This window comes from Netta rufina, assembly GCF_964035555.1.
Source record: "Netta rufina genome assembly, chromosome: 4".
In the NCBI taxonomy this organism is placed as follows: domain Eukaryota; kingdom Metazoa; phylum Chordata; class Aves; order Anseriformes; family Anatidae; genus Netta; species Netta rufina.
In genome coordinates this window covers 24,544,753-24,559,684 of record NC_140127.1, presented here as the reverse complement: position 1 = coordinate 24,559,684, position 14,932 = coordinate 24,544,753, and the positions used below count along the sequence as shown (strand labels likewise).

The 14,932-nt window shown below is 35.4% G+C and overlaps 1 protein-coding gene across 1 annotated transcript in view; it reads right to left on the bottom strand.

The window, feature by feature from the left end:
• The window catches only part of GLRA3 (glycine receptor alpha 3), a gene marked incomplete at both ends in the record, with an annotated part of 84,418 nt that overhangs the window by 24,073 nt on the left and 45,413 nt on the right, over window positions 1–14,932 (bottom strand). The window contains one exon of the mRNA XM_084286362.1: window positions 13,048–13,130. Within this exon, the coding sequence (XP_084142488.1) occupies window positions 13,048–13,130 (83 nt within the window). The remainder of the gene's footprint in view (window positions 1–13,047; window positions 13,131–14,932) is intronic.

Genomic DNA, 14,932 nt, shown 5'->3' with positions numbered 1-14,932 from the left:
ATGTCATATATTATTTTTCCAGCATATCCCTAGCATTTTATTTCAAACTTTTTCTGGATAAATTGTCTAGTTGTGACAGCTTTAAAAAAAAAAAAAAAAAAAAAAAGACTTCCTATTCTCATTCAGGTTTCATTCAGGTTTCATTAAGATTTTCTCAGGATCTCAGCTTTGGACAAAGTGCAATTTCAAGACTGAAATCTAAAACTAAATGGCTTCTATTGTTGAAATAGCTTGGACCACAAGGGTACACTTGACACACATATAATAGCTTGAACCATAAGGAAAAGAATAGTGTCATTTTTACATCTAAAATATATAGCTTTCATCCATCTATTTTGCTTATTTGTAACATTTCTTTTCTGCTTTAGTCCAAAGCTAATGAGCTGTTAAGAATTACCTACAGATAACTGGAAATATTTTTTAACCTTTCAGTAACAATTCACTGTTTAAATACAGTGTTCAGAACATTCTAAGAAAAGCTGTCTGCCTGCAAATACTGAAATTTTGAGTTCCAGTGAGGGAAATAAAGTCTTTGGTGTGCAGTAATAAATTTTTCCCTTGTTGTATTCAATGGCTTCATTACTTTTTGAATACATCTATAAATGTTATTCAGTGTAAATGCCCTGATATGCTGACCTCACATCTGAAACACACTTTATCCTTTCTGATCTATGTTGAATGTATCCATAAATCAAGAATCAGTGACTATTAATTTAAAACTGTTTCCAATACCTTTAGATTCTTTCTGTTTCTTTTGGAGTTTAACCTTATTCAAGATATTCACAAGCACTCAGGATGACTGTTGGTCATCTCTTTGATATTTGCTGGGGCTAAATAAATATGCTAAAAACAAGACATATTTTTTTAAGGAAGTATTTCATGGAGATCAGTCATTATGGAAGTGATTACAATCATATATTAAACGTGCAAGGAAGCACTTTTTTTCCTCTGTTCTTGAATACATGACATCATATAAACTCAGTCTTAAAATTAACTATTAAATATCAGAAACTAGGAAAAAACAGAAACGTAGCTCTTATCAAACATTAAATGTATTCGCACAATAAGCAGTTGTGTGTAGTGAAGCATTTGAAGCATGTAGAGTATGGCCAGAAGTGATATCCCCTGAGTAAAATTCATTGAACTGACAAGAAACAACTGCTGTGTCAAAATGCATTTCACTAAATCAGATTAATTCATCTCTAATGTGTATTTTTAATTTTATCAACCCTGTCCATTAATTCTTCTATAATTCAATATATTAAAAATAGTAGTTTATGCAAACTGTTGAAATAGTAATCTATTTTGTGTTTACACTTTAAATACCCAAATATATCTTTAGCATTCAATAGTGTAATTCCATTTTTTTAAGTCAAGACCATATTGATCCTGTAAATGTGACTTAAAACAGAAGACCTTAATGGAGATGTGATTCCAAAGAAATTTCAAATGGTATTATGTATATTTGATTTCCATTAGGTATGTTAAATTTAATCAACTCAGTCTCTATTAAATTTTGTCCCTTTATTAAATGTAAAAAAAAATGGACCAACCAAATGTGCCCATTGAATTAGAGAAATCTAAAGTTTTCTAACACTCTTTTAATTGGTAAAATAAGAAAACATGAATTATTTAAGCATATCGAACTATTTCATAACACTAATTTGTCTCTGAATTTTCTTTAGTGAGAGGTGTTAACCAGGACAGGTATCCTTGATTTTCTAAAACAAAATGATTTACTAGTTGAATTCCAACAAATTTGATGAACTCTTTCTTTTTTACATCTATCACATTGTTCTTTCATGTTGTCACAGCAAAAAGGATGAAAGACTACAGTCGTAAATATCTTGTCACTTACAGATATATAGCAGAATAAGAGAATTTGTAAGAATGAAGTGCAAGACCAAACTGCATCTACTGTCCTAGGCCCAAAATTTTCAGGGGGAATAGGGAACTGACAGAGCTAACTGAGCATTCTTAATATCTCAGACAAATAAAATACTTTTGTTTCTTAATTACTTTTGTGAAGAAGACCTGCTACATAGCAGAGTAGTTTGTGCTCAGAATGCTGGTGGTATAGTGTGCACTGTGCATAAAGGGAAAAGCATATCTGTAAAATGGCTTTTTAAAAAAAAAACAGTGTTTACTGTACTGGGGCATATATGCTATTACAGTTTGATTCTATGTTATTATATGAGATATATATATAATACATATATTAAGGTTGGTCTAGATCTTAGAGGTCTTTTACAACCTGAAAAATGCTATGATTCAATGATATAAGCAACAAGCAAAAAAAAAACCAACAACAACCAAACCAAACCAAACCAAACAAACAAACAAACAAAAAACAGATCTCTAGCAACTTAATTTTGTGGGGTCTGCTGATTGATGTAATTAATATCTCTTGGAGTAGCTGGACTCCCAGCACCGTGACAAGATATCATGGCAGATTTTGAAATTACCTTCAGGTTCAGTCTCAAGACAAGTAGAGACTTTTGAACTGTGGAGGGGCTGCATGCATGGCAAGTCGCAGAAATGTAGGGAGCTTTGATAATGAAAGTTTTGGAGTGTTATATTTTAGGTTTAGGATCCCAGAATTGCCTGTCATAAATGTTCACAGTATTGAAATTATGTGAATAACTTTAAAGCCCTGAGGCTACCACCTGAGTTTGATGGGGCTATACATATACATATTCATGCATATGTATTTGCCAGACAGGCTTACATTTGCAAAATGGAAATCTGATTAGGTGCTGTAATAAAGCAGTTCTTCACTTAGAATGCATTTACTTCATTCATCTAGGCCAAAAAAAAAAAAAAAGTACACTTATACACTCAGCCATCTACTGATGAAATGACTTTTACCAGAATAAAAAAGAAAATGGGTAAATTAGTTCACTGTTTGTATAAGATGAGCAGCTGCTTAGATGAGAAAAGATGGATGAATGAAGTGAGTAATGGTGCTCTCCTTGTGCCAGGTTTATGCAGCACCATTTACACTGATAACGCTTGCAATTAATAGTAACTGACCTCAATGCAGTCATATCCAAGCACTAAGATTCAACAATACAGAAATATTCTCTGTGTGATCTCAAGTTCTGCTTTGATACCATTGCTAGCAGAGGAAAGCACACGTTAACTTAATTAATGCTTTTTGTCTACATCTTGTATGCATCAAGAGTGAAAACTAGGACATTGTCGTGAGAATGCTAGGTTCTCTGCTAGCTTCTACATTTGGCAGCACTTGTGTACAGCTTGTTACATGATCTCTCAGTGAATTTTCTCTCTAGCCTAGAACCTCTTTCTAGTCTCAGTGGATTTTCTCTCTAATGATTGTCTCTTAAAAGTTGTCTCTTATAACTAAAAGACAGAGCATATTCAAAAAAATAGGAAAGTACTATAGTGACCCACAGTGTTGACTGAGGGACTGGATAAGTAGAGTGCATTGACTTGACAGGATGAAAACGTGTGGAAGAGTGGGAGTGTGGAAGAGAATCATGTGCAGTGAGAGAAGGTGAGATTTTACTTTTCAGTTGTGCCAGTTTGTATATAAGGGAAAGGAGGAGAATAATAGTCAAGAAAGCCTGTAAAAGCAAGTTAATCAAAGAATGAACAAAAAAATCCCATAGAAATATATTACTAGTTTCTGTGTTAAAAGATTATGATGCAGATTATGTAAAAAAAAGGCTATGACTATATTCAGTCATTCTCTGTATTGAGAAGACACAGTCAGATGAAACATCTGTAATGCAATTGGTAATAATATGAAAAGCCTATCATCGCAGAAGGAGAAAGTTACTAGAAAGAGAAGTTTTCAGGAAAACTTGAGAACTGCGTATATTCATGGCACTGTAGCCTCTCAGCAAACAGCTCTTCTTAAAGAGGCAATTCATTTTTAGGTGCCCGAAGTCATTCAAGGTAATTAGTTAGTAAAGCATGTGCTGGCAGACTGAGACCTCCTCCTGAGATGAATATGAAGAGCTGGCAAACTAAGTAGAACTTAGAATTAATTGGCACTGTAGAGGGTCTGAAACAATTTGGAAAGTTAGATTTGGCTTGCAGAAATTTTCTTTAGAAAATGTTCTGACACAAAGCTGGTGAAGTGTGAAAAACAAAGGTAAGATTCTGTGTGGTCACACTCGTGGAGAGAGGAGATGGAAAAGAATGCAGGAAATGAGGACTGTGGTCAGGACTTGTGCCTGGAACATTTGATGCAGGTGTTTGAATACCTGGACATCAAATGAAATGAAACTACAGTGACGGTCTATTTAATTTATCTTTCTATCTAATCTATACAAAACTCTTCAGCAGAAGATCAACAAGACAGATATGCTAACTCTAGGCTTTAGACAGCACTAAAAATTGTCTAACTAGTTTGTAAATTTTTAGTATGTGCAACTAGATGTTTCAGGAAGTCTTCAAGGGAAAAAAATATTATCTTACTGAAATATTTCTATGTATCAATGGCAATTTTAGTATCTGGGGAAAACAAAAACAAAACAAAAAAGCAAACAACAACAACAACAACAACAAAAACACCCTACAACAAATTGTTCTCTTAGTCTTGGTCATCTTTTCCAGAAAACCTTATCTTTTCAAAAATAGTGTTAACAAGTTATTACCAACACCTATAAAGAATTCCTTGGAAGAAAATGTAGTTTGAATCTGTCCTCCCTTCCTTCCTTCCTTCCTTCCTTCCTTCCTTCCTTCCTTCCTTCCGTCCTTCCGTCCTTCCGTCCTTCCGTCCTTCCGTCCTTCCGTCCTTCCGTCCTTCCGTCCTTCCTTCCTTCCTTCCTTCCTTTCTTCCTCCCTCCCTCCCTCCCTCCTTCCTCCCTTCCTCCCTTCCTCCCTTCCTCCCTTCCTCCCTTCCTCCCTTCCTCCCTTCCTCCCTATTATTAATCTTAAAAATACTTTTGCATCCATCCAATTGAATGTATAGGAACAAAACCCACCTTAATGTTCAATTCAACCTTCATCAATAGAACTATACAGCTCTAAAGAACTTTTTAGAATCAACCTATTTATGTCAGCTGTATACATGTATGCTGAGAGTACAAAGATTTTATTTTAACTAATTCAATATCAGGGCATTAAAAGCCTATAGTCTCATAAACAAGACAGTGGACATCCAACAAGTTTGTCTTGAAGAATTATTGAGATGTCATGAAAGTATTAACATGTATTCTCCAGGCCATTCAAGGACTGTTCCAGTATGGAAAAATAAGGCTTGTTATTCAAGACAAATAAGTCTTCTGAGTACTCAAGTACTCTACATCTTTATACCAGAACTGTCTCGGTAATTCCTTTTTCATTCTGCTGACAGATTCTTATTTGCTAAATTCTTTCATTTTAACCACCTTTAGAGTACCATTCCAAGCCATGAAGAATATAATTTTTGAGGAAACCTCTGATCCATCTGAACACCAGTATACCTTGTGCTTTTCTTACACATTCTGTTCTACTCCAGAAAGGCTTTGCTTCTCTTGCTGCTCTTTAAAATACCTACAGCTGCATCAAAACCTAGCTCTTTTCCTCTTGCTCAGTAAACAAACACATGAATGGTATGAAACAGCCAAACTGAGTATCTAGTATCTAGCATTTTTGTACAAGAGTTTGGTCTGACTCAAGGTTTCGTTTTTATGTTTCTCTTATCTGAGTGATTTGTTTAAATTTCATTTTCGTTTTTTAATGTTTGGTAAGTACAGGTCAAAGACTAACATTGGATTTATTCAGCAAACAGAACAGTTATGTGGGCATCCAGCTGAGGAAAGACATACAATCACATTGACTGGAGTACTTTCAAAGCTTTTCTATTAGGCATCCCAGCAGAGTCTCTCCAAGACAGGCTGCCTGTGGATGCAAAGAACATGGCAGAGAATTGTGGCCTAAATTCTAAGCAACATATCATGAGGAGGATTTGACAGGACTAATGAGTCTGGCTGCAGCTTGGGGTTAGAATAAATTCTTCTAAAATACATTACCCACTAAGAATATTAGCTTCAGAAATCAGTTGTGTTACATTTATTGACTAAATTTATGCTGAAGCACCAAGAAAGCAGGATTTTATTCTATGTACAGAAGTACAGTATAAAGCTGCTTTCCAAAGGGACTGCCCCTTGCATTGCCCTCTAAGTGAGGGATCTGGAGCACACGTCTTATGAGGAGCGGCTGAGGGAGCTGGGGCTGTTTAGTCTGGAGAAGAGGAGGCTCAGGAGAGACCTCTTTGCATTCTACAGCTTCCTGAAGGGAGGTTGTGATGAGGAGGGTTTCAGCCTCTTCTCTCAGATAACTAAAGATAGGACTCAAGGAAATGGCCACAAGTTGCACCTGGGGAGATTTAGATTATATATCAGGAAAAACATTTTATCTCAAAGAGTGGTCAGGCACTGGAATGGCCTGACCAAGGTGGCGGTGGAGTCACCATCCCTCACGGTGTTCAAGAAGCACCTGGACAAGGATTTAGTAGCTTAGTGGGTAGTATTGGTAATAGGAGGACGGTTGGACTGGATAATCTTGTAGGTCCTTTCCAACCTTGTGTTTCTGTTTCTGTGTTTCTAAATCACTCTGATGGATCTCTCCCTTTAGAGTGACGGGTTTATCCTTAGCCTTTTGGAGAAGAGCAGCGTTTTGGGTCCAGACCCCTCCTACCTCCCTCAAATCTAACATATGCTGGTGCCTATAGATTTTCAGGTGTCACTTTTATATTAATTTCCCTGGGTTCAGCATCAGTTGTACAGTTGTTACTGCCCTTTCATCCTATGTCAGTTGGGAACTGAGGAGTACATTCCTTTGTATTTGTGTGTGAGGTCTCACTTCAGTTAAGTCAAGTGCTTGAGTCACCCTTCTGTAGAGTAGAAACTAAAGGATGAGTTGTCGACAGCTTTATTGCTACTGAAATGGGAAGGAGAGAAGCGATATGGTTTCTACACTCAGATATAGGCAAGCATTGACCTAATGTGTCCATAATTACTCTAACTCAGGTACACACCCTAGGTTCCCTGGCAGATGAGAAATACAGTCCAGGTCTGTTACCCATCTTCTGTGCTCTTGTGGGAAGAGAACAATATGTGCACCATTTCCCATGATGCAGATCTGCCAGTTGCCTGACTACAGATCTTTTCATTTCAACAATCTCTGTCCCTCCAATTTAGAGACTGGGAGAAAAGAAACTGTACTGTTCAGGTAATAGCATTATGTAGTACAGAGTGAATTTCCTCTAAAATCCAAAAGACTGGGAGATAATTGCTTAGAAAGACTAAAAAGCCACCATAAATCAAAAACAAACAAACAAACAAAAAACAAACAAACAAACAAACAAACAACAACAACAACAGCAACAAAAACAAACAAACAAACAAACAAACAAAAAAAAAAAAACACCAGGAGCTTGGGGGGGGGGAAAGACCATTCTGTTATCTATTAAAGAGACAAAGCATCCAAACAAAATGATGAAGTAATCAGGAGCTTTTTCCCTTACGTATGCTGCTGCTTTTCATAGTATTTTTCTTCCTTTGTGATTGATTTAGTCTTTTAATAGTACTATTGTTTGAAAATTTAGGAATATTGAATTTCAGATAAAGTTGTAATTGTAATACAATATATAATTGTAATATATTACAATATATAATTGTAATATATGAATAAATGAATAAATGAATGCTATAAGATAAAAACAAAACCTAAAAAGGGAGAGAGAACAAGCTCTAGCACATGAAAGAAAAACATTTCTTTCCTAGGAGATAGGTCACAGAAATAAATATGTATCTAGTTGACATTTCTTTGTATCTTATTCAAGCAGAATAAAACTAAAATTATCTCACATGCCTATAGGCTGCCCCAGCATAAACCACAGAAATGTAGAGGGGATTATTTCATATCTGCATTTTCATTTGCTTCTTTTCAAAGATACAAAAGCAGATCATTCCAGTTTCTCAGAAATCATTTGGTAAAATAAATCCTATTGAAATAGAAGACATTTCCACTTAAATACTGTTCATCCACTTCATGATGTAAATGAAGGGGCAAATATAGCTGCAAATATTGACCTTGGAAAAACCATTATGAGAGCTAGTTAAAATTAAAAATATCATTTGTAGAAAAAAGCTATACTTGAATTTTCCACTTAGGGCTTTCTGTGCTGGAGCAACAGTATCAGTATTGATGGAAAGTATCTAGTACTGAACAAAATTACTATTTTATAGCAGAAGTAAAACCTATAGCAGAAGTAAAAATTTGTCATTTACAAGTAGTGATCAGCCTTTCTTTGCAACCTTGAATGGTGGTAAGATGACAAAGTAAAGGTAAGTGATTTGTTAGAAACAATCCAATTTGCTTTATGTCACATGCAGGAGCATGACTTGTAAGACCAGACAGTTTAAAGAAACTCTGAAATTACATGTAATAGGCATTATAAATTCATAATTTTACCAAATCCTGCCCATTGTGGCACACATTGGAAAATACAGTAACACTGTTCACTTTCAAAAGAAACATCTGTGTGAGGAATGTTTTAACAATTCGTGTCCATAAAGAACAATTCTGTTTGAATCCTGTCTGTCTCTGGGCCCTGCACTGGCAATTTAATTCTTGAACCACAGATGCAGTGTGTCCCAGTCTCCCCCTCATTCTAGTCAATTTATCACGTCTTCAGAAAACACTCCTTAAATTTATGAACCTGTTTGCTTTTGTTATTCCGGACTTCTATTTCTTAACAGTTACAGCCTTTTTTCCTGTCTTCTTCGAGATTAATTTAACACTGCTATAGATGTGTCTGTGAATGGCTGGGGAAGAATGTTTTAATTACTCGTGAAGTGTCACATAAGAAAGCTGTTTGTGTTTGATGTCTGGGAGTTTCAAAACAACTGATAACAACTAGTGACTGTTATGGGATACTATGTGGATCTTTGGTATCTGGCTAGGAGGCCGAGAGATTAAGAGGAAGGAAAAAGAAGCTGAAGGACGGCTGGGAGACAAGACCTGCAGAAAATGTTCTATAAACTTGGTATGGTGCCAAGTGAGTACAAAGGTTAGAGGAAGACTACGAGCCTTCAGCATGAAAGACCCCTAGAGACCCCCAGAAGAGACTGATGCGCATGCTCCAGTAGGAGGGACTGGACCCCGGAAGCTAATTATAATAATCAATTTTTTTAGAAGTAGTAATGAATATGTATTAGTCTAGGAACATAAAAATCAGCTGCTTGATGTAACTGGTGTGCGTCCTGGTGGAGCGGAGACTCCCGGTGCACCCAGCGCTGTTTGCTTACCTCTATTCCTTTATATTCTTTTAATAAATCCTATTTTTTTATTTAATCCTAATTTGAATCCTGAGCCATTTATCACATCTGGAAGCATGACTGTTTTGCTCCTGCTACTATTCTAGTTTTTGCAAAACAGCTTGATGATCAGATCATTCACTCCAGACAAGAGAAGTGTGTTCTCGGTTTTGAAACCCACATCTTCTACTTCCCTGGACAGGGCATTAGCCAGGGCATTTGTTTCATCTTCCTGTTTAAGTTGTCTCACTCTGCACCAAAGAATGTAGGACAGAGCCACAGGAGAGTATGCCACTGTGAAATCTAGAAAGGAGAGAAGTCTAGAAATCTAGAATGAGAGATTTTTGGATGGCTTTACACTCTCAGTGTTATTTCAGTTCTTTCCTCAGGAGATTTGATATGAAGCATGAGAAATTGCTATACGCACCCATCTTCCCAATTTCTTCTTACTCTTTTAAAGAGGATTGGATGCTTGTTCTTAGCCAAGTGCTCTGGAATGTGGGTGTTCATTTCATCCTTTTATAAGTTTTGGAAATTAGTCAGAGTTCAGATTCAAGTTTAGTATTTTTTAACCTAGCTACTCTCCTGCCCAGCATGAAGATATTTTTTGTAACTCCTCCAAGGTATTTGGTTCCCTTCCTGTACTTCCTATACAGGGAAACCATCTGTGGGTAGATGACTTCCTGCTCTTAAAGGTCTTGGAGCTTGGAAGATGTGTCATTGTATCTGCTTTCTTTGGATCTGTCCCAGAGCTATTTCTCTCAGTTTCAGGGAACTTTTGTCTTGTTATTGCAATCCTAACAGGTTATTCTGCTAGCAGACACATAGGTATAGCCAGAGCTCCTACATACTGCAAATTTTTCTGCAACAGGCTAGTTAATTTGATCATAGTCCCTATTGTTCAATGTCTGGAGTTACAGGTGGCAAGGTGATATGAAGGAAGTTTTATTACTTACAACTTCCTTTTGATATCATATTTGAGCTTTCTCTGAAACTGGAAGATTTGGAATATCTCAAAATGAAGCATATATCCATGTTTTGTTCAGCCTTTCTTTTGCATACACTGCCTTTCTGCACTATCTGAATGTGCAGCAGGGAATTTACTCTCACTGAACTAGATGATGAAAAACAAGACTTTGGTAAAAAATGTTCTCCTGGAAAACACCATAGAACATCTACAGTGTTATTCAACTAATCAGTATTGCTTCCCTGTGTTACAGTTTGTGGGAATTATGAGCTCTTGCAACATTTCTATAAAGGAAAACAAATGCCTGTTTGATCAAGAATGCTCAGTTGTTATACAACCTGTATTCACATGGACTGAAAGAAGGGAGTACAGCTGAGTTTTATAAAGTTGTTAAAGTAACAATTTTTTAAACACATTTTAAATATATATATATATTTCTTCTTCAAATACTGTGATACCTTCTGTTTAAAGCATAATTATATGGAGTGAACATACCTGTCATTTCTGTGTACTCTGATACAACCACCTCATATTAACCTCTTATTTAGTCACATTATTAGTATCAGAATTAGCAGCTTGGATAGACTGCAGAGTTTTGCTTAAAAGCGGAATATATAATATTGTCCAAAGTTCCTAGACATCTGCAGCAAATAACAATTGCTCAATTGTTGTCAAGAAAATTTCTGCTGTCAGATCAGCCATTGTCCTCATATTGAAAGCCTGCTTTGTAATATTACCATCTGTCTATTGTAATGAAAGAGAGAGCTGACTCTCATACCCACCCTGCAATTTTTTGTAAAAGCATACTATTACCCATACAGCAAACAGTTCTGACATATTGACTGATAAACTGACAAATAATTACTTCCCACTTCATTTAGATACTACTGTGTTCCAAATAAAAAAAGAAAAAAAAAAAAAAGAAAAAAGCAAGACATACTTTAATCAAATTATGTATGTTGTGGTTTTGTTCTCTCTCTATATAACAATAAATGTTATAATGTATTCCAAATAATCCAGTATGTTCTTTCCATATGCAGAAAATTCTTTTCCAAAATACTTTACTTATTGGCCCTAAAACTATAAAACTAGATCTCACATTACAATGGGTCCTTAATATTTACCTGTTCTTCCTCCTGTCATTTATTTTCACAAACTCCAGATTGATAGAATATTTCAAAGAATGCTATGTTATGTTATGTTATGTTATGTTATATTATGTTATGTTATGTTATGTTATGTTATGTTATGTTATGTTATGTTATGTTATGTTATGTTATGTTATGTTATTTTTGTTCTTTACACCATTGGGAGGATCATTCTGCTAGGAACCTCTTCAAAACTCCTGTCATTTTAGGGGAAAAGCATTTCATATCACAAGGAAAATAAAAAGTTAATGCATATCTGTACCTTCCTCCTTATACCTCCTTTTAGCTCAGATCCTAGCATCAGCCAGAACATTTGACTTTGTCTTTTTTCTGTGCATGTGTGACTTGAAATGGCATAGCTGCTGCTATGCCACTTTTCATCCTGTTTTCTTTTCTAAGGGAAATAAGTAAGTTATAAGTAAAATATATGAGGGATTGAATTATCAAATACTAATTTTGTTTCACATAAAAAGTGTCATTATTAATTGTAAGATAATTCTGCAAAACCGGTCTTCTCTAATCTGTTTGTTTTACCTTCCCTTTGGTCTCCTCAGGATATTTGTATATAACGCAAAACAGGGCTTTATGAAGAGATTGTTTAAAACACATGGAGTTATATATATTTCTTTTTTTTTTTTTTCCTTGAAATTCTAGTGTACCACCTGGTTTAGGCAAACCATCAGTCCTTCCATGTGCTAGAAAACCACTAAGTCTTCTGTGTTTTGTTTGGTATTTTCACTGTTAACCTAACTGTGCTACTATATACCACTTTAAGTCCCAGAAGTCTTCTGAAGCTTCTAGGATTTTTTCCAGTTCTATGGCTGGTGGTGATACCATGCTCATTTTTGATCCCTAGGTGGAATAAGAATAAGTATGGACTTATTCTTCCTCTTATTCCAAGGGCACTGCAGCCCTTCCCAAGATCTTCCACTGATCTAAGTTGCTGCTCCAATTGAGGGGTTGAAGGCTGTGTAAGTGGCATACCCTATGCAGGTGTATACCCATATATATATGGGTATATATATATGCATATATATATTGCATATGCATATGTATATTTATATAAAACTGTAGAAAGTGTACATATGGTGTTCTATAGTTCTCCCTTGCAGTAAATTCCCTAATCCCTTCTAGGTTGATCAGGTAAAAATTACCTAGCTATAGTATGTAGACATGTTGAAGAAGTGGGGTAGGAATCTAAAGAGCAGGGACTCAATGTAAATTATTGTTTACACTTTTTAACTACACCAAGTTATTATGAATTTCAGGATATTCACGTAAATCACATGAAACACTTCCTTAAATTACTCTCATGTTTTCTTTATGCTTTCCCATATTACTGTCTGTGTGTGTGTGTGAACACAAGGGAGACTTCATGGTGAATCACAATATGTATAAATGTTGCATAAATGTAAATTCTGGCACTGCGTACTTTATTAGTACCATTAAATTTACGTGAAACTTACAATTGTTAATAGAAGTAAGGATGAAAGGATCTCTTTTCTTGGAAGTTATCCATATATCACAGATTAAAACAGGTGATTCAGTTTTGAAAGATTGTTCTCCTTTCACCACTACAAGGAGTCTTTCTACCCCCTGCATAGTTGTAGTAAGCTCTAGAAAAGTATTTATAGGACAGTACATTACTCAAACTTACAGCTTTCCAGCTGCATTATACATGTTTGCACATCCATTGGAAAATTTTTGAGATCCATTGGACAGGACAGTATTAAAGTCAATCTGAAAAAAAAAAGAAAAAGAAAACGACCAAAAATATATTAAAAATATACCACAAAGATGCCATAGAATTGCACAGGAAGACTGCATCAGTGCATCAAAACATGGGAAGTCATTAGAAATAGAAGAAAACAATTTTTCATTAGAAAGCTCTCAAAAGGTATTTATATTAGCTGAACAAATTTTACTCTCTCAATCTAGCATGACAACAAAGCAGAAGAAAACAGAAAGACAGAACTTGTTACAGGCCTTCAGAAAAGCACTATCCAATAGGGTTGCCTAACTTAGGTCTAGAGGAATGCAACAGCAGCATGCTTTTTTGATGCTACCATAGAATTATTGTATTGTTACAGTATTTCAAATCCTTTGCATAAAATTTACCCAGATTTACAAGAATTTTATAACAGATGTCAGCTACAAATCATGCTAGTAAATAATTTATATGTTATTGTCCCAAAATAAGGTGCTTAAATTGTCAACACAAAGGCTTAAGATAACATTTTATGATACTCGTGGTAGACCGAAATATGCCTTTAATTTTGAAACATAGCTGTTTCATGTTAGCCATGACATTTTCTGTGAAATACTTTACAACCTATCGAAAAAAATATGTATTTTTACATATTATATCAACAAAATAAATTATTTTTAGAGTGGTAATTCTCAGAGGAATGTGAAAGAAGAACATGTGAGGTAAAGTCATGTGCCTCACTGGGCACATCTAAGTAGCCATTCAGGGTCATGACTGTACCTTTCTTCTAGCCAGAGAATGGCTTGCAGGAAAATTTTGCCCCACATTCATTTATCAGTATACTCCCTGGGGGACTTGATGGCAATGTTCTAATTCTTTTCTCTTAAACCTGAATGGCCTGATTTTGGCATTGAGATCTAGATGGAAGTGGGCATTAGGTGGCAAGTATAGCTGTACATTTCTCTCTCACTGCGATTTTTTCCTTCTCTGAAGCTTATTCTGTTTCTTTATTGCTATAACTTTTGTTCATCCTGCCAGTGACAGAGCTAGAGGGGGAGAGTCAGAGGAGGGAACTCAAACCCTGACCTTATTTTCATGCTGTTAAAAAAAGTTACAAATATAAAATCAGACAGGTAAGCTACTGACACAGCAAGCCATTTCAGAGAAGAGGAACCTCGGCTCTGTACAAGAAAATAAATAAATAAATAAATAAATAAATAAATAGGAATCTTTAGTTTTCTTTTCTTTCAATATCAGCTCTTTAAGAATTATCATGTCTCCCCTAATCAAAAGCTTAATTTGCTCAAATTCGTATAACAACTCAACTAGATGTGGATTGTATAATTCTGGAATAATTTTGTATAACACCTGCTTCAGGAACTGCAATAGTTCTTAATTAAATCATAGCAATATAAACATTCTGTCTCCACAAGAATCTGGCATCTGCTAGCCTCACAGTCAATGATTGCTTTTATAATTGTAATATTATAATGGTTTTGTTCCCATTTCATGAGACTGTGAACTTGATCAGAATTCTATTGAAGTTGCTATCCAAACTTGCTTCAGTTGAGTGCTTGTGTCTGTAAGGAGTAGGACAAAGAGGAAAAGCCTTGCCACTGATAAATTTATGCAAGTCACAAACATTTTTTTGTCCTGTTGTACAAATTGCTTTGCAGACTCCTGATGTCTCTTCAAAAAAGTTCAGTTACTCATTGCTGCAGTATCATAAATCATAACAAAATGCTAAGTGGAAGAGAGAGATATTTATTTCAAAAATTGTAACGTTTTGTTCAAGTTGGTCACTGTATTAATGCAAAATCTGTATCATGACTAT